The sequence below is a fragment of the Hemiscyllium ocellatum genome, chromosome 2 (genome assembly GCF_020745735.1).
Source record: "Hemiscyllium ocellatum isolate sHemOce1 chromosome 2, sHemOce1.pat.X.cur, whole genome shotgun sequence".
Classification (NCBI taxonomy): domain Eukaryota; kingdom Metazoa; phylum Chordata; class Chondrichthyes; order Orectolobiformes; family Hemiscylliidae; genus Hemiscyllium; species Hemiscyllium ocellatum.
Genome location: NC_083402.1, coordinates 50034813 through 50053498, shown reverse-complemented (window position 1 = coordinate 50053498; position 18686 = coordinate 50034813). Strand labels below are relative to the sequence as shown.

At 38.5% G+C, this 18686-nt stretch overlaps 1 protein-coding gene across 8 annotated transcripts in view; it reads left to right on the top strand.

Annotated features, from left to right (window-relative positions):
• mef2cb (myocyte enhancer factor 2cb) overlaps positions 1-18686 on the top strand; it is a 240521-nt gene that overhangs the window by 197824 nt on the left and 24011 nt on the right. For all 8 annotated transcript variants that reach the window (XM_060836654.1, XM_060836671.1, XM_060836640.1 and 5 more), the window contains one exon: positions 3184-3234. In XM_060836654.1, the coding sequence (XP_060692637.1) occupies positions 3184-3234 (51 nt within the window). The remainder of the gene's footprint in view (positions 1-3183; positions 3235-18686) is intronic.

Here is an 18686-nt window from a genome sequence, read left to right as displayed (position 1 = left end):
ATTGGACCCTAAGTCACCATAAGGCTGAGTTGCTGCTACCAAGTTAATTTTCAGTTGAGATATGCAGGGCTTAATCTGTGTAATTTGGTAGAGAAAAACCACTAGCTAGTCTAATGAAAAGATGCTTTTATCTTAAACAAGATGTAGTTTATTGCAAGTTAACAATCAGGGATGTGATGCTCACCATCTAAGCAGCTTTTTTCTGAAATCAGATCTTGGACTGGAATAAATCTAACAAAGTTTAGTCAACATTCTGACAAAAATTCTGTCCTTTGAGTTCTGATTTCAAAGCTCCATTGGCACCATTTCCCATAAATCTGAAGAGGTCATTTATGAAATTATCGATGGATTTGACTTGGGCATTGAATCTTTCTGTTAAATCTTACCCTTTCATAAATGTTGTTTGTTCCAAGATTATCATTTATGCCAAAAGCTTCATCAAATTTGTCATCTTTAAAATGTCACCAGCTATAGTCCCAATTCAATACAAACGTGTGTTCACTGTTCAGCTGCAAATGTAGTGTCATGTTTGAAAAAAAAATCTTCGAGGAGAAAGTGAGGTCTGCAGATGCTGGAGATCAGAGCTGAAAATGTGTTGCTGGAAAAGTGCAGCAGGTCAGGCAGCATCCAAGGAACAGGAGATTCGATGTTTCGGGCATAAGCCTTATTCTAAGCAAGATTCCGGAAGAAGGGCTTATGCCCGAAACGTTGAATCTCCTGTTCCTTGGATGCTGCCTGACCTGCTGTGCTTTTCCAGCAACACATTTTCAGCTTTGAAAAAAATCTGTTTTCTCCAATATGCCTAGTTTGTGATCTGTCTGGCCTGTCACTGTACTGAAGTCTTATTTCAGCTGGCATTTTCCAAATGTGATTATTTCTTGCCTAAAGTTTTATAATTCTGCAGTGCGTCATCAATACTTTATTGTCTGTGCTTTAAAGTCTTTTTAATCCTGCATTATATCAATGTTGACTTCTACATCTACTGTACCACAACCTTATCAAACTTCCTTATCTTAACTACTTTTAACTGTGCCGTATAGCCGTGCTGCTTCCCTGTACTGCTTACTGGAGGGGTTGCATTTAAAATGAAGGATTCCCATCTTCCACAGCCTATTAAACGATCCCCATTCTTCTCATAGCTTTACTGAATGAAGATTCCCATTTGCTTTAACAGCTTCTCCAAAGAAATCTTGGTTTCAGTGACCTTAATATTTTTTTCCTGCCATAACCATGACTTCAGTTAAGGAATGCTCACTCTTATTGTAGTGTTAAAAGTCTCCTTACATTCTTTTGTTGGACCCTACCTGCTTAGGCTTCCAAATTGGCCCCTTTTCACTTTAATTCCTACTTGGCAATGTTTCCGGTAGTGCAACCTCCATTTAAATTACTTACATTGCCCTTGAATTTTCTAATGTTGCTGTGCCTTGCTATACAGCAACACTCACTCAGAGTTGTGAGCTATTAGCTTTCATCTGCCTTTCCTGGCCTATAAATATGCTGTTTTTAAGATATACCCATGCCCTTCCACGAATTTTAACTTTTTCATGATACCTCTGATGTCCGAGTAAAAAATGAGGTCTGCAGATGCTGGAGATCACAGCTGCAAATGTGTTGCTGGTCAAAGCACAGCAGGTTAGGCAGCATCTCAGGAATAGAGAATTCGACGTTTCGAGCATAAGCCCTTCATCAGATGAAGGGCTTATGCTCGAAACGTCGAATTCTCTATTCCTGAGATGCTGCCTAACCTGCTGTGCTTTGACCAGCAACACATTTGCACCTCTGATGTCCAGTTACTTTCAGGCTGAAATCTACTTGGTAGCATTTCTACAGTTGATTGGCAAATGATACAACCAGTGATTGAACTGCTAGATCTGATTAGTGTTTCAGATCAATGTAGCTTTTACCTCAAAGTGCTTCTGCACTTCTCTGAAATGCTTTGAAGACTGACTATAGTTTCACCCTTTCTAATCTTATCATAGATTTGTCTGCGAGGCCGTTGGATTATTAGTTCCTACTGATTGTCATTTTTAAAGCTATGATTGGAGATTTTTTTCTAATTTTCCTGTACTTTCTCTGTACAGCAAAACCAAATTCCAATTTATATCGCTGCTTACCATGTGGATAATTAAATTCTGTGGAAGCTGTAGCATTAAGGGCATCCTACTCCTTGCTCAAGCTTTTCCTCTGAATTCTTCCCCTTGCTGGATGTCTGCGTAATATTTATCTGTCAGTGATCAGTTCTTGGCAAGTCTGGTCTCTTGTAGGGAATCTATGTTAGTATTCAGCCTGTCATGTTCCATAGTGTCCCATATATGGTTTCAATCAGCTACAAGTTATTATCAGTCCTATCACTGCATGTACGTCCTGACACTGCAGTTTTCAATTTGAAAAATTGGTGTTTTCATTCTTTTATTTTGTTTGCCTGGTGTGTTGAATTCTGTTCACTGGTTGAAGCACCAAGCAGTTATTGAGAAGATGGACCATGGCAGGTCAGCTTTTCATTAACCAGGATCTGCCTGACTTGAGACGGATGGGAATTGACACAGTGGTCTCTGTCACTATCAGAGATGCATATATTCCATCCACTGCTCTGTTGGAATTGGAGTTGGGCCTGTCACTTGCAACTGGAGTCTCCCTTGCTGTATTAATGCTCTGCAATGAAATCAGTGTGTTCTCTCCAGGGCACTCTCCTAAGGTATCCACAAGAGAATCAATTTATTCACCTATAGCGAGGTGTTTGATTCATGTATGCTAGTGCATGTCTACATGTTGGTGGGCCTTACCACTGCATGTCTGGGAGCTAGTCATCTCCAAGTACCTCTGAAGTTTTAGCCTTGGACCACAAGGGATCCCGATTTCTGTATCACTATAAGGAAGCATAACAGAGAACTTAAGGAGAGCTAGTGTACTGACGGGGAGCGACTTTTCTATTTGGCTGTGTTTTTGTATTGATGCTAGCTAGTGTAAGTTGAAAATGAGAAGCAAACTAGCATTCAAAAGTGGAAAACATGCTAAATCTCTTTATTCATACATCAGACTTATATCATCAGCCTGTTGGAGACATACCATTTTAACTCTGGCTTTATATTATTAAGTTGCTCTATTAATAGTGTTCACCCTAGGTCTGCTGTGTTTTTTTTTCCTGTCATTGTTCCTAATCAAAACGTATGTTTTCAATTTTAGGTGGCCTGTTGGGTGGGGACCTCGCAACAACTGGTGCAGGCACCAGTGCAGGTACAACACTGTTTAATTATCTTAGCACTTAATTCATCTGAAGTTTTGACAGTTTTATTTTTAGTAATTCTGTTTTAAAGGAAATGCATGTAATTAGAATTTGACTTTATGCTTCAGAATACTAAGACATTTGCAGCACGGTAGTACGGAACAACAAAGCCTTGCCCTCTGGGCAGTTAGGGAGGGACAATAAATGCTCCTAGCCAGTGATACCCTCAACCTGTGAATTAATTTTTTTTAAAAAATCCAAATGCACAGCACTGCAAAGAAGCAATAAAAAAACACCCAGCTTAAGCAGCAAATCATAGCTTAAGCAATTCCACAATCAAACAGATCAGATCTCAGCTTTGTAGTCCTGCCACATCCAGTGGTTGTGGACCATTAAACAACTCATTGGAAGAGGAATCTCCACAAATAACCCATCCCCAATGCCCAACATATCAATGCAAAAGACAAGGTTGAAGCATTTCCAGCAATCTTCAGCCACAAGTGCCGAGCGGATGATTTATCTCAGCCTCCTGCAGTCCCCAGAATCACAGACACCAGTCTTTAGCCAATTCAATTCACTCCATGGGAAATGAAGAAATTGTTGGAGCCATTGAATGCTATAAAGGATATGGGCCCTGACAACATTCTGGCAATAGTACTGAAGACTTGAGCTCCAGAACTTGCTGCTTCCCTAGCCAGGCTGATCTAGTACAATTATTGCACTAGCATCTACCCAGCCCAGGTATGTCTTGTACACATAAAGAAGGACAAATCCTAGAGTGATGGAAGGTGACATCAACAGTGCTAACAACTAGCAAGTCCTCAGCCGTAATCTGCTCACTGATGCCCAGTTTGGGTTCCACCAGGACCATTTACTCCAGACTCAATGTAATCTGAGTTCAAATGTGGAGAAAAAAGCTGAATACTAGAGATAAGATGACAATGACAACCTTTGACATCAAGGCTGCATTTGAGTGAGTGTGGCATCAAGCAGCCCAAGCAAAACTGGAATCGAAATGTAGCAGGGTTAAACTCTGTCCGTTGGTTGAAATCGTACTTGGCACATAGGGAGATGGTTGTAGTTGTTGGAGGTCAGTCATCTCAGCTCCAGGACAGTTTCTGCAGGCATTTCTCAGGGTCGTGTCCGAAGCCCAACCACCATCAGCTGCTTCATCAATGATCTTCCCTCTATCAGAAGGTCAGAAGTGGTGATGTTCACCGATGATTATGCAATGTTCAGCACCATTCATGCCTCCTCATGACTACTGAAGCAGTCCATGTTTAAATTCAACATTTTCTGGACAATATCCAGGGTTGGACTGACAAGTGGCAAGTAACTTACATGCGACACAAATGTCAGGCTATGATGATCACCAATAAGAGACAATCTAACCACTACGGGGAGAAAGTGAGGTCTGCAGATGCTGGTTATCAGAGCTAAAAATGTGTTGCTGGAAAAGCACAGCGGGTCAGGCAGCATCCAAGGAACAGGAGATCCGATGTTTTGGGCATAAGCCCTTCTTCAGGGCTTATGCCCGAATCGTCGAATCTCCTGTTCCTTGGATGCTGCCTGACCTGCTGCGTTTTTCCAGCAACACATTTTCAGCTCAATCTAACCATTACCCCTTTGCATTCAATGGTATTGCCTCTCTATTGAGATCCTGGGGAGTTACCATTGAATGGAAACTCAACTGGACTCACCACATAAACACACTGGTTATAAAAGCAGGTTGGAGGCTCAGAATACTGCAGCGAGTTACTCACCACCTGACTCCCCAAACCCTGTCCACAATCTACAAGGCATAATTCAAAAGCATGATGGAATATTTCCCATTTACCTGGTGAATAAAGTTACAACAATACTCAAGAACACCATCCAGGATAAAGCACCAAACCCATAAGCATTCATTCCTCCATCACCACTGCTCAGTAGTAGCAGTGTGTACTGTGTACAAGATGCACTGGTCCTTAGTCAACCAATTCCAAGCCCACAACAACTTCTATCTAGAAGGCCAAGGGCACAAGGTAAACAGGAACATCTTCACCTGCAAGTTCCCTCCAAGCCACTCACCATTCTAACTTGGAAATATTTCACTGTTTCTTCACTGCCACTGGTCAATATCCTCAATTCCCTCCGTGAGAGCATGGTGGATCCAATTACTGCGCATTGACTCCAGCAGTTCAAGAAGGCAGCTCATCACCACTTCCTCAAGGGCAACCGGGGATGGGCAATAAATATTGGCCAGCCATTGATGCCCCCTTCCCACAATTGAACTTTTTTAAAAAATGGGCTGAAGATTTGAACTCAGTTCTGCTAATTTACTGATCTCAAACATATTGCGAACAGAAACCATTGAATGAAGCACTGTCCCAGAGCTGGCAAATGCCATTCGTTTCTAATGTGGTTCACTTATTTTGATCGAAGAATATGGCATGTTTTGATGTATGTCATCAGAAATTCTATTGCATATGTGCAAGTGCATTTTTAATCTTTGTTTCATTTTTGTATCATAAATCTCAATCACAGCATTTTCAACATGTTCACAAATCTGGGCATTTTTCCAATGGTGGGAGGGTGGGAATGTTGGCAAGACAGCTGACCCTGGGCTATTTTCACATGCCTCCTCTTAACTGGCTCAGGGCAGTGTTGGTAGGCACCAGAGACAACTTGCATATTTGTGTTCTTGGCTGCATCTAATATGTGCTGGGATGACCAAAAAAGAGAAAAATTTTAATGAGAAAAGTATACCATAAATATCCTTTAACAGTTAAATGTTTGAAGTATAAAAGTAATGAACAATGGTGCTATAGGATTTAGAACTGTTACTGCAATGAAAAGTACAGTAAAACATTTCTATTGTTAAGTTGTATTTCTGCTTAATCTGTAAACTAGGTGGTGCTTTCTTGCCTTTACCACAAAAGTTCACATGTATTGTCTGCAGTTCTGTATCATAGATTATAAAACACAATGAATCACAACCATGAGCCAATAAAAACAATAGGTTTACAAGAGTGTTTTTTGTTAACAAATATTAGCTTAACAAATCTGTTGCATTTTTTCTTCATATAACATCAATTTTGATTAAAGGCCATGTCAACTTTTGACATTAGGCGATGTATTATGGATTGAAGAGAATTACAAAGCTACAAGATGCAGACAAACTCTTATTTTGCACAAGCACCAGCTCAAACTATAAACTTTTTCACATATTGAGCGTAAGCCTACAGTCAGACATAATAAAAAGCTATCTGGAAATGAGTGAAGTCCTTGAAAGCATAATTAAAGTTGATTATTAATGTATTGTTTCTCATTAAATATGTATTGGAAAATAACAGCAGTTTAATTTTAAAAATCTAGTAGAATAGCCAAATGAGACTTACTTGTATTGCCTGCAGTGCCAAAGGGCAGAAAGGGAGTGAATGGTCCTCAGGGGGCTTCACTGTCTGCTCTGATGTCATGTTAAGAGAATGTAAAATTTTCAATGAGTCTTGTGTCCATTAGTTTTCAACAGGAAACATGAAAAGTAATCTTTCTTCTTCATTTGTCTTTTAAAACAGAATGTGCTCAGTACTTGTTATTATTTAGCTTTAAAATTGTTTGACGAGTAAAGTCAAATGAAACAATCTTTTGAACAATGCATTTTGTTTGTTAAAAGCAGTTTAGAGAATTTGCTTGTTGTGATTAATGGAAATTCTAACATCCATTTTACATTTTATTTAAATTAGTGCTTTATTGCTAATGCCTACTGTATGTTGGCAGTCTGCATTGATAGAACCATTTTCTTTGGCAGAACACCATAGTTTTAACTTGGAAAGTATGTTCTTTTCAGTTACTGGCATGTGATGTGCTAACTCTAATCTTGGTACATTGATTTTAGAAAAGGAAAACCTTATTCATAGTTCTTGTCAACTTTCTATTTATAAAACCAGATAGCATTTTATTTGCCATATTAAAGTCAGCTTTACAAAAAAAAACAGTTTGTGAAGAAATTGATGATTTGAACAAGTTAAAAGTTGAAGAATAGGTGAACTGCAAAGAAGGAAATAGTATAAAGGTAGAATGTTTCATATTTACTACTTTAACAATATATAAATTAGATACTTAATGTTAGTGAGACAGTGACAAATAACTTAAATAGAATACAAAGGTATTTCGTTCAGCAGATTCAATGCTTTATATATAGTTTCCTTTATATTGAATAATTGATTATTTCTCTTATTTCAATTTGTTACAAGTAGCTATCATGGAATTCTTACATATGTGGCAAATAATTTGCCAGCGGACCTCATGATCATACTTCATTGAATTTCATGCTAACAAGTTTATGAAAAAATTAGGCTCGAACCTTGTTTTTTTTTATCTTGTGATTGTTCAAATAGTATCACATGATGTATGCTGTTTGCCAAAGAATTGGTCCATGATTCCTGTTTTTAAAGGATTATAGTGGTGTTAAAATAACACATTCATGAGATTAGATCTTTAATTCTTTTTAAGTGTGGGAAACTATAGGGCCTGTTTGGACCATTGTGGTAAAGGATAACCAGCTCATTAACTATAAGTCTCTTGTAGTTAATGAGAGAGAGAGTTTATTGCAAATTAATAACTAGTTACAGGTTTCATTGATAGAATAGACATTATTACGGAGATTTTGAGGTGTGACTTCACAGAGAAGATATGTTATTCTGCCTTCAAGTCCATTGACGTTGTCAAGTAGGTGGTGTTTATGGCATTCCGAAGTTTCGTATCCACAAATAGCATTTTGTCAATGCTTTTCCCAAATATTATTACTATACACTTGTGCAAATAATTTCATTTATCACAACCTTATCTCTCCCCACCCCACTTCCCACCACCCCACCCCACCCCCAAGTCTTCGAGTTTACAAACAGAGGTAATCTGGAGATTTTATTATTTTTCCAGAGCACATTTTCTTTAAATTTGGAAGTCTATTAATTTCTGGTTTGATTTGCTTCATAATATTCCGAGGTACATAGGATCCTTTTAAATTGGACAATGTTTAAACATTTGTGTTTCCTTTGGAGAGAGCATCTTTCCTGCTGAAACAGACAATTACTTCTTTTCAGTACTAAAAGGGCCTTTAACCTCTTTGAATTCCTTCACAAGATGTCTTTCCTGCTGAAACGGGCAGTTCCTTCCTTGAAATAGAATAGTTTTTTGGACATTGGTCATTCAGAGAAACACAGAAGATAGGAGCAGGAGTAAACCATTTGGCTCACCAAGCCTGCTCAGCCTTTCAGTTTGATCATGCTAATCATCAAGTTCAAACCCTAATCCTGGCTTCTCCCCATATTCCCTTGAACCCTTTAGTCACAAGAGTTATATTTATCTCCTTCTCGACAGCACATAATGGCTTCATTCACTTTCTGTGGTAGTGAATTTCACAGGCACACCGCTCTGGCTGAAGAAATTTCTCTTCATCTCAGTCATTTTATCCTTAAACTATGAGCCATTTTTTAGGATTCTGCCACCATTGGGAAAATCATTCTTGATCCCACTCATTCAGATAAACTCCAATGAATACAGTCCTAACTAATTTAATGTTTCCTCATACACAGTCCTGCCATCCCAGAAATCAATTTGGTGAACCCTTCTGGCACTCTGTAAAGCAAGGATGTCCTTCCTCAGAGAAGAAGATCAAAACTGTTCACCATATTCCAGGTGTGGCCTGTCCAATGTCCTGTATAATTACAGTAAGACATCCTTGTTCCTCTATTCAAATCCTTTCACTGTTAAGATCAACATACTGTCTACCACACCTGCACACATACTTTAAGTGACTGATGCACCAGAACACCCAGATCTCATTAAACATTCCTCTCTCTCAGTTTAACTGGAATAATCTATCATCCTATTATTGCTACCAAAGTGAACAACTTCACATTTGTCCACATAAAACTGCATCAGCCATGCATTTTCCTGCTCATTCAGACTGCCCGAATTATATTGCAACATTTCTCATTCTTGTTACAGCTCACCCTTCCACCCAGCTTTGTGTCATCTGCAAATTTTGAAATATTACATTATCCCTTCTCAGTGGTGGCCTTCTTTGTTGTATGGATAGCATCTTCAGTTTGTGTCAACAGTTTTGTTTTATTCTCAATCTGCTTGTATGTTTTTGAGGAAGTATTTTGAGCTTTTACTTCAACATGTTGATTTGAACTCTTACTTTCGAATATTGCATTATTGGTGGTACCAACATGTTCTGTACCTCAATTCTGCTATTTGAGGATAGCCCTGGCTTGACATGATCTCTGTCAGTTCCTGACGATTCATTCTGGGAAAATATGGAAGTAAAATATTCTGCTTGAACTCACCTTTTCTAAGTTACCTCAGCACATAACATCAGTCATGATCATATTGAATGGTGATGCAGGTTTGAAGGGCAGAATGGCCTACTCCTGCACCTATTGTCTATTGTCTAATCTGTCATATCTATTTGTTCACCACGCCTTTGCACAGTGAGTTGCATCAGTTATAGATTTGGCAATTATAGTCATTCTTTGAAATTCTGACCAGGTTTGTGATGTGAAAATGTACTCATGACATTAAGAATATCCAGTTTTATTGAGACACTTGCACCCAGCAAAGTAGTTATCATCAGTTTAAGCTAGACTCAATTCCATATCGAGACATGAAAGAACAGTTTGCTCAGCCATTTCATCATGTTATTGGAATCTGTAATTGAGGATAAAGCATCTGAATACTCAAGAGTAATTTGAATTGATTAGAGAGTGACAACGTGGATTTGTAAAGGATCCATCATACCTAATGATCATAATTGAATGTTTCAAGGAAGTAACTAAAGGACATAGGATAAGATTATGGATGTAGGATATATGAACATGTAGAAACAATTTGAAATGCTTCAACACAATAGGCAGTTAATTAAAATTAAAGATCATGGAAATAAAGACATATTTGAGAATTGTTTTATTGTCTTGCATTCATCCGGACAATTTGTGAGGCATGCAAATGTAAAGGGACACTTATAGTATAGCAGAGAAGAATGATGTATGATTTACAAGGGGGCTGTGGTAGAAATATTGCCAAGGAGACTGTACTCGTAATTACTGACCAGCAGTTAACTAACAAGCTTTGTTTAAAATTTAAACTAGGCAGGTTGACTCTGGTTGGTCAAGGTATTATCCTAATAAAAGAGCCACAGAATACTGTCAAAGATTTTGTTGAGTTTGAACAGAAGTAGCTCATGGAAATGCTCTTTTTGTCTGTCTTGACCAATCAGAATTAACCTATCCAGTTGAAAATTTAATATTTAAACAAAGCTTGGTAGATAACCATCAGCTATCATTTCTGTGGGAAGAGATTGCTGGGCCCTTTGCTGAAATATTTCTATCATCGATAGCCACAGGTGAGGTACGAGATGACTGGAGGTTGGCCAACGTTGTGCCAGTATTTTAAAAAGATGGTAAGGAAAAGCCAGGAAAATATAGACTGTTGAGCCTGACATCGGTGGTAGGCAAGTTGTTGGAGGGAATCCTTAGGAACAGGATGTGCATGTATTTGGAAAGGCAAGAACTGATTAGGGATAGTCAAAATGGCTTTGGTGTGTGAGAAATTGTATCCCACTAACTTGACTAAGTTTTTTGAAGAAGTAACAAAGAGGATTGATGAAGACAGAGTAATGGATGTGATCTATATGGACTTCAATAAGGATTTCAACAAGGTTCCTCATGGTAGACTGATTAGCATGGTTAAGTCACACAGAATAATGGAAAAACTATCTGTTTGGATCCAGAACTGGCTCAGAGGTAGAAGAGAAAGGATGTTGGTGGATGATTGCTTTTTAGACTGGAGACGTGTGACCAGTGGTGTGCTACAAGGATCAGTGCTGGGCCCACTGCTTTTTGTCATTGATATAAATAATTTGGATTTGAACATAGTAAGTATGGTTAGTAAGTTTGCAAATGACACTATAATTAGAGGTGTAGTGGACAGCAAAGAAGGTTACCTCCAAGTACAACGCACCTTGATCAGATGGCCAGTGGGCCAATGAGTGGCAGATGGAGTTTAATTTAGATAAATGTGAGGTGCTGCATTTTGGGAAAGCAAATATCGGCAGGACCTATACACTTAATGGTGAGATCCAGGGGAGTATTGCTGAACAAAGAGACCTTGGAATGCAGGTTCATAGCTCCTTGAAAGTGAAGTCACAGGTAGATTGGATGATGAAGAAGGCATTTGATATGCTTGCATTTATTGGTCAGTGCATTGAGTATAGGAGCTGGGAGGTCATTTTGCAGCTGTACAGGACATGATTAGGCCATTTTTTTGGAATATTACATACAGTTCTGGTCTCCTCCTATCGTAAGGATGTTCTGAAACTTGAAAGGGTTCAGAAAAGGTTTAAGGGACTGTTGCCAGGGTTGGAGAATTTGAGCTATAGCCAGAGACTGATTAGGCTGGGGCTATTTTCCTGGAGAGTTGGACGCTGAGGAGTGACCTTATAGACATTTTTAAGAATCATAGAGTTCAAATCTAGAGGGTGTATATTTAAAGTGAGAGGAAAGATGTAAAAGGGACCTAAAAGGGCAACGTTTTCACATGGAGGGTGATGGGTATATGGAACGAGCTGCCAGAGAAGGTGGTGGAGGCTGGTTCAATTACAACATTTAAAGGGCATCTGGATGGGTATATGAATAGGAAGGGTTTAGAGGGATATTGGCCAAATACTAGCAAATGGGATTAGATTTATTTAGGATATCTGTTTATTTAGGACGAGTTGGATTGAAGAGTTTGTTTCCATGCTGTATATCTCTATGATTCTATCTTGTATATTTTCCGTTGCAATACCTCTACCAGTTAGTCTACTTGCTCACCAGACACCATTCTCCTCTTATACAAGGTATTGATTTGATGAGTGATGAAAAATGTGTTGCTGGAAAAGCGCAGCTGGTCAGGCAGCATCAAAGGAGCAGGAGAATCGATGTTTCGGGCATAAGCCCTTCTTCAGGAATCAATTGATTTGATGAGTGCAAGGTGAAAAATTTGGACAATTTTTTTCACCAATACTAATTTAAAGACATTGTTGAACTGGTAAGGAATAGTTGGTAGAAGACAGAGAACAGGAGTAATGTGTTCTCATTCAAATTCAAAGGTGTTGATTAGTAGTGGTGCCTCACAAGAATTTATGTTTTCAGTTCAACTAGTCACTATAATTATTAATGATTTTGATAAGATAATGAAGAGTCTTGTCTTGAAGAATTCTGTTGACACAAAGATTGATGGCTTGGTAAAACAGTGTAGAGGGTACACATCATTAATAAAAGATATTGATGTAGGAAATGAGTTGTCAAACACTCTATCAGATGGCTGTCAATGTCCAAAGTGTGAGATCATCTGAATTGAATCAAAAGTGGGATAAATCCAAGAACTTTTCATATAATTAAAATCCAGCAACAGTGAAAGTCTAAAGATATCTCAAGATTCACATACAAGGGTGACATCAATAGGTTAGATAATGAGCCATCTTCACTGCCAGTTTTGTTAGGTGTTGAGCTTGCAGACTCTTATTCACTGAACTTACAGTAAGCCACATTAAGTGGTGAGGAGCCTTCTGATATTGTAAATCTCAGCACATAGACATTACAGGACTCTAGAAGTTTATAAACACCATCATATTTCTGTTTTCTTACTATGTTATTCAGTCTCGAGATTGTATTTCTGGGCAAGAATAGTACAAAGCTAAATCCATGTAAATCGCTATGTATGCATGTGATAGGCATGATACAGTTCTTATGAGTTTTGATTTAGTACATTGTAATTTACCTACTTATGTTGAAATTAATCTGAATAACTGTATTTTGTATTGAAGGTAGACATTAATGTCATACATTGTGACATGAAAGCTCAAGCATTTAGAACATTTTGCTTGCTTGGTTTCAATTAAATTTACTTGCTTGGATTATTTTTGCCATGTAATAATATTTAGAGAGATAAACTAATTTGGTAAATTTGAACAGTCTCACTATTTCCTCGGTCTGGTGAGGAAAATGATAGTGGATTGAAAAGGTCATAAAACTGATTTGGTCTGAATGTTTACAGCATCATGGAACCAAGCTTTTTAAGTAGCCAATTGCCAATTTATGATATATGGAATTATTCAGTTGTTGATTGCTAGCTATTTCTTAATAAAGTTGCAATCATGAAATTACATTGGTTAGTTTTGTTGAACACAAAAATGAGTGCTGCACTCAATAGGTAGGATTCAGAGGTGAGAATGTTGGGGAGATTGAAATTTGACTAAAAGTATCTGTATAAAGTATAAAGGAATGAGCTTAGGTGTGATGCCTCAATGAGCAAGTACTCTTCTGTAAATGCTGGACTTAATTTTAAATGCTATCAATGATGCTAACTGGATGGATAACCCAGAAGTCAGATGCTGAAAAAGTAACTATGGAATTCCCAATGACAGACATGCTGCCTATGTTTCCAGGTTTCCCACATGCTATAAGTGGAGGCGAGGGTCTTGTGGCACATACACCAGTAGATTTGGCTTCGAGGCCCACCTGTACCATAGGTATATAGTATTGCATCTGGACAGGTCATTAAAACAATTCTAAGGGAAGACATGGATGTAGTGATGTTGTCACTGGATCAGTAGTCCAGAGACACGTTTAATTATTCTGGTGACCTGGGTTCAAATTGGTGGAAATTGATTCAATAAAATCTGGGACTACCTAATGATGTCCATGAAATCATTGTCAATTGTCATAAGAACCCACCTGGTTCATTATTCCCCTTTGGGAAACGGAATCTGCCAATGTTACCCTGCCTGATCGCCAGGTGACTCCAGACCCACAGCAATGTGCTTGACTTTTAACTGCCCTTCGAAATAACCTGGTAAACCAATTGGATGGATCAATTGCTAACGAGTCTCGAAGAAGGAATGAAACCAGTTGGACACCAGGCAATGATATAGGTACCAGAAATGACAACAGAAAACATAGCTCTGTCAACCCTGGAAAATACTCTTAACCAACTCCCAAAATTGGTAAAGCCGTCTCACAGAGTAGTCAAACAACTGCCTGGGTTAGTTACACTCACAGAATTATACTTTACACGCCAACACCCCTGACAACACCATTATCACCCCTGATATCTCTTGTCTACCCAGCTCAACAGATACAGCTCAGGCGACAGCATTATAATATACAGTCCTCAATATCAACTCTGGACCACCTGAAGTCTCAAGGCATCAGATCATGACCAGAAACTGAACTGGACTGGATCCGCTGTATAAATACAGTGGTTACAAGAACAGGTCAGAGGCTAGAAATACTGCAGTAAATAACTCCTTTTCTGATTCCCCAGAGCCTGTTCACCATAAGTCAGTTGGCATAAGTCAGGAGTCTGATGGAAGAACTCCCATTTGCCTGGATGATATGCAGCTCCAGCAACACTCAAGAAGCTTGCCACCATTCAGGACAAAGTAGCCCACTTAATTGGCACTATATCCTCAAATAATCACTTCCTGTACCACTGCCATACAGCAACAGCACCATATAGGCTCATTTGCAACTCCTTTGAAACCCATGGCCGCTATCACCTAGAAGGACCAGGGCAGCAAATACATGGAGACACCACCAAATGGATGATCCTTTCCATGGGAATGAACACACTCATTTGGAAATGTAAGTTCATAATGTGTCGGAGCCCATTTGGCCTGTTGAGACTGCTCTGCCATTCAATCATGACTGATATGCTCGTCACCCCAATTTTCCTGCATTCTCCCCATAATCCTTCAACTCATTACCAATTAAACATCTGTCTAACTCTTCCTCAAATTTACTCACTCTTGCAACATCCACAGCACTTTCGGGTAGCGAATTCCACAAATTCACAACAGTTTGGGAGTAGTTTCTCCTCAACTCTGTTGTAAATTTGCTACCCCTTATCCTAAGACTTATGACCTCTTGTTGTAGAATGCTCCACATGAGGAAGCATCACTACACATCCATTTTATCCATATATTTTACCATCTTGAATACCTCAATTCAATCTCCCCTCAGTTTTCGAAATTCCAGAGGATATAGGCCTAAACTGTTCAATCTCTTTGTATGACAAACCCTAAATCTCTGGGATCAATCTAGTGAACCTCCTCTGAACTGCCTCTAATGCCACTACACCCTTCCTCAAATAAGGGGGCCACAACTGTGCACAAAACTCCAGGTGTACTCTCATAAATTATTCTTTCCTGCCACTGTGTTAACATCGATAGACAATAGACAGACAATAGACAACAGGTGCAGGAGTAGGCCATTCAGCCCTTCGAGCCTGCACCGCCATTCAATATGATCATGGCTGATCATTCCTAATTAGTATCCTCTTCCTGCCTTATCTCCATAACCCTTGATTCCACTATCCTTGAGAGCTCTATCCAAATCTTTCTTAAATGAATCCAGAGACTGGGCCTCCACTGCCCTCTGGGGCAGAGCATTCCACACACTCACCACTCTCTGGGTGAAGAAGTTTCTCCTCATCTCTGTCCTAAATGGTCTACCCCGTATTTTTAAGCTGTGTCCTCTGGTTCGGCACTCACCCATCAGCGGAAACATGTTTCCTGCTACCAGAGTGTCCAATCCTTTCATAATCTTATATGTCTCAATCATATCCCCTCTCAGTCTTCTAAACTCAAGGTATACAAGCCCAGTCGCTCCAGTCTTTCAGTGTAAGATAATCCTTGAACATCCTTGAACTCCCTCCCTAATGGCATTGTAGGTCTACCTGCAACAAATGGACTGCAATGGTTCAAAAAGAAAGCTCACAACCACTTTGTTAAGGGCAATTAGGGATGGCAATAATTGCAAGCCCAGCCAAGGAAGCTTACATCCCATGAATGAATAGCTGCAATATTCCAGCTGAGACCTAACCCATGATTTGCAAAGATTTGGCATAACTAACTTGTTTTTGTACTCTTACTATTTATAATGTTAATTTTCCCGTCTGTTTATTTTTTTTTTAAAATAGCCTAATCAACTGGCTTTTTTGACTTCAGACATTTATGTTTATGAGCCTAGACATCTCTGCTTCTGCATCGCCTTTTTGCACTAATATTTCCATAGTACATTGGTTTTGGGCTTTTCTTGTATTATTATTTTTCTGTAATATACTATTGTGAATATAAAAAAGAAAAATATATACTCGGGGCTGTGCTGCTGCTATTCTTGATATCTAGAATACACAAGAATTTAGCATAGCATGAGTTTTCTTTTTGTTTTTTGCCTCCAAATTCGTAGGGTTGTGTCTGGACTGTTCTTGTCACCTCCCTAGTGGAACTTGCAGGATCAGGAACTCACTGTGTGAGGAATCGTGACTCCAAACCCACATCCTACCACTCTGGCACAGGAAGATATAGGCGTATTAAAAGCATGTGGACTCCGCTACAGTTAGTTCTCTGTGACTGAACACAACTTATTTAGTGGTTTGTTTTTCAGACTATTACACATTCCCAAAGTGTTTATTAAAACAAAATGTTCATTGTTTGACTGATGTCATTCCCCACCCTGTTTTGCTCTACTCAATGCAATGATACATAAGTAGTGTTGCTTTTGCCAGCTTATCAAAGATATTCGATTTTAATATACTAGCTTGGTATTCACATAATTTGCAAATCACACCTATAAATGTTGTAATTTTTGGAGACATGTTTGAAATTTGTAAAATATTTAAAACCTCTTCACATAACCAGTCACTGATAAGACTTTACTGTAAAAGCCAAAATGTGTGATATTTTCTTTGTTCGAGAAACACAACTTGTCCAAGTCTAACAGACATTCACTCTCAGAAACCAATAGCCGACAGCATTATTATTTTACCTTTGGTAACCATTAATGACAATGATATTAACAGAGGAAAAAATGACCATGGGTTATATTTGTGACCACTAGAACTGATGAAGTTCTTCAAGTAGTATATTTTCATGCTACATTCTTGAGAACTGCACAATTTCCATTATATCAGTTACAAATTTGTTTGGCCACTCCCTTTATTCCTCATCTAATATTTTAGATAGAAAATCCCTCTAATAACTGTAAGTTGTAAGTACACTAATTTATACATGAGGGAAATTCAAATTCATGACTTTAATTTAAGCACTTATAAACATAAATACTGTACTTTTAGTTTTAATTGAAATCACTGCTGTATACTTTTCTGAAACTATATTATCATTAATAGTCATCCATATTATATACAGTGACTAATGTCTTTGATCTCTAGCAATAAAAGTCTAAGACAATGAGTCAGTAGTTAAAACCTAAGGTATTAGATCAATTCTTGGCTATCTCCTGTTTCTTATTTGCTTGCTGCTTCTCACAGTTGTCATCTGAAGGTTCAACATTGGTTTTTACACAGGGTTTGAGAACTTCCAGTTTCATCTCACTGTCGGCTCTTTTAACCCATCAGCCCTCTTTAAATTGTCACACTGCTTGTTTGACATCCATTCACTAGCTACTGTTACCATCCCTCTCCCTAGCAATTATGAAACTGACCAGATGCCTTACAATTTTGACACTATATTCGAAGCCACGGAGTATCTGTCCCAATGCTAAGACAACCTATTCCATTTCTGCAACGTCACTTGACTATGCCCTGCCTCAGCTTATCTGCTCTTGAAAACCTAATCTATACTTGATTGTTCCTGCAGTTGTGGTCAGTCTTGCATTTTACAACCTCTGTAACTGTAAAGTCATATAAAATTTGACTGCTCATATTCAAAGTCATACCAAGACCTATTCAGCTATCACTCATGTACTTGTTGACCTTGATTGACTCCTATTTAAACATCTTAATTTTAAAATCTTCATTCTTGTCCATAAAAATTTTTGGAATCTCTTCCAGCTCACGTGCCTCTAAGGTATCTACCGTTCTCCAATATTGACCTTTTGAGCCCATAAGTTTACTTGTTCTGATGTTGGTCTTCAGGGTGTGAAAGTCAAACCTTTGGCCAACTGCTCTATTATCTTTATCATCGCTCATTGTCATTTTTTGCCTGTTAGCAACTTCTTTTTTTTATTTGTTCACTGTATGTGAGCATTGCTGGCATTTACAGCCCTTACTAACAGACCTTCAGATATTTTTACCATTTTAACAATGTGACAGAAATCAACATTTGTGCAGATATTATTTCATGGCATTTTTTCAGAGAGAAACCTTTGTGCAATCATTGACTTTTGGAGCAGCTTCTAAACTTTTCAAAAGCATACAGAGTTGTTCTCACCTTTTGTCATCTTTGTATTTTACTCATGAAACTTAACTTGTACCCTTGATTCATTTGTTTCTCTTACATTTGTTTCCCCACTAGTTTCCTTCTGATTTCTTTTCTCAAGGTATTAATTCCTTGCGGTGGTATTGCTCCATAGATTCTGACTATCCTTCCACATCAGCCAACTGGCTGTCATCAGCCATAAGTGAGCTTTGGCAC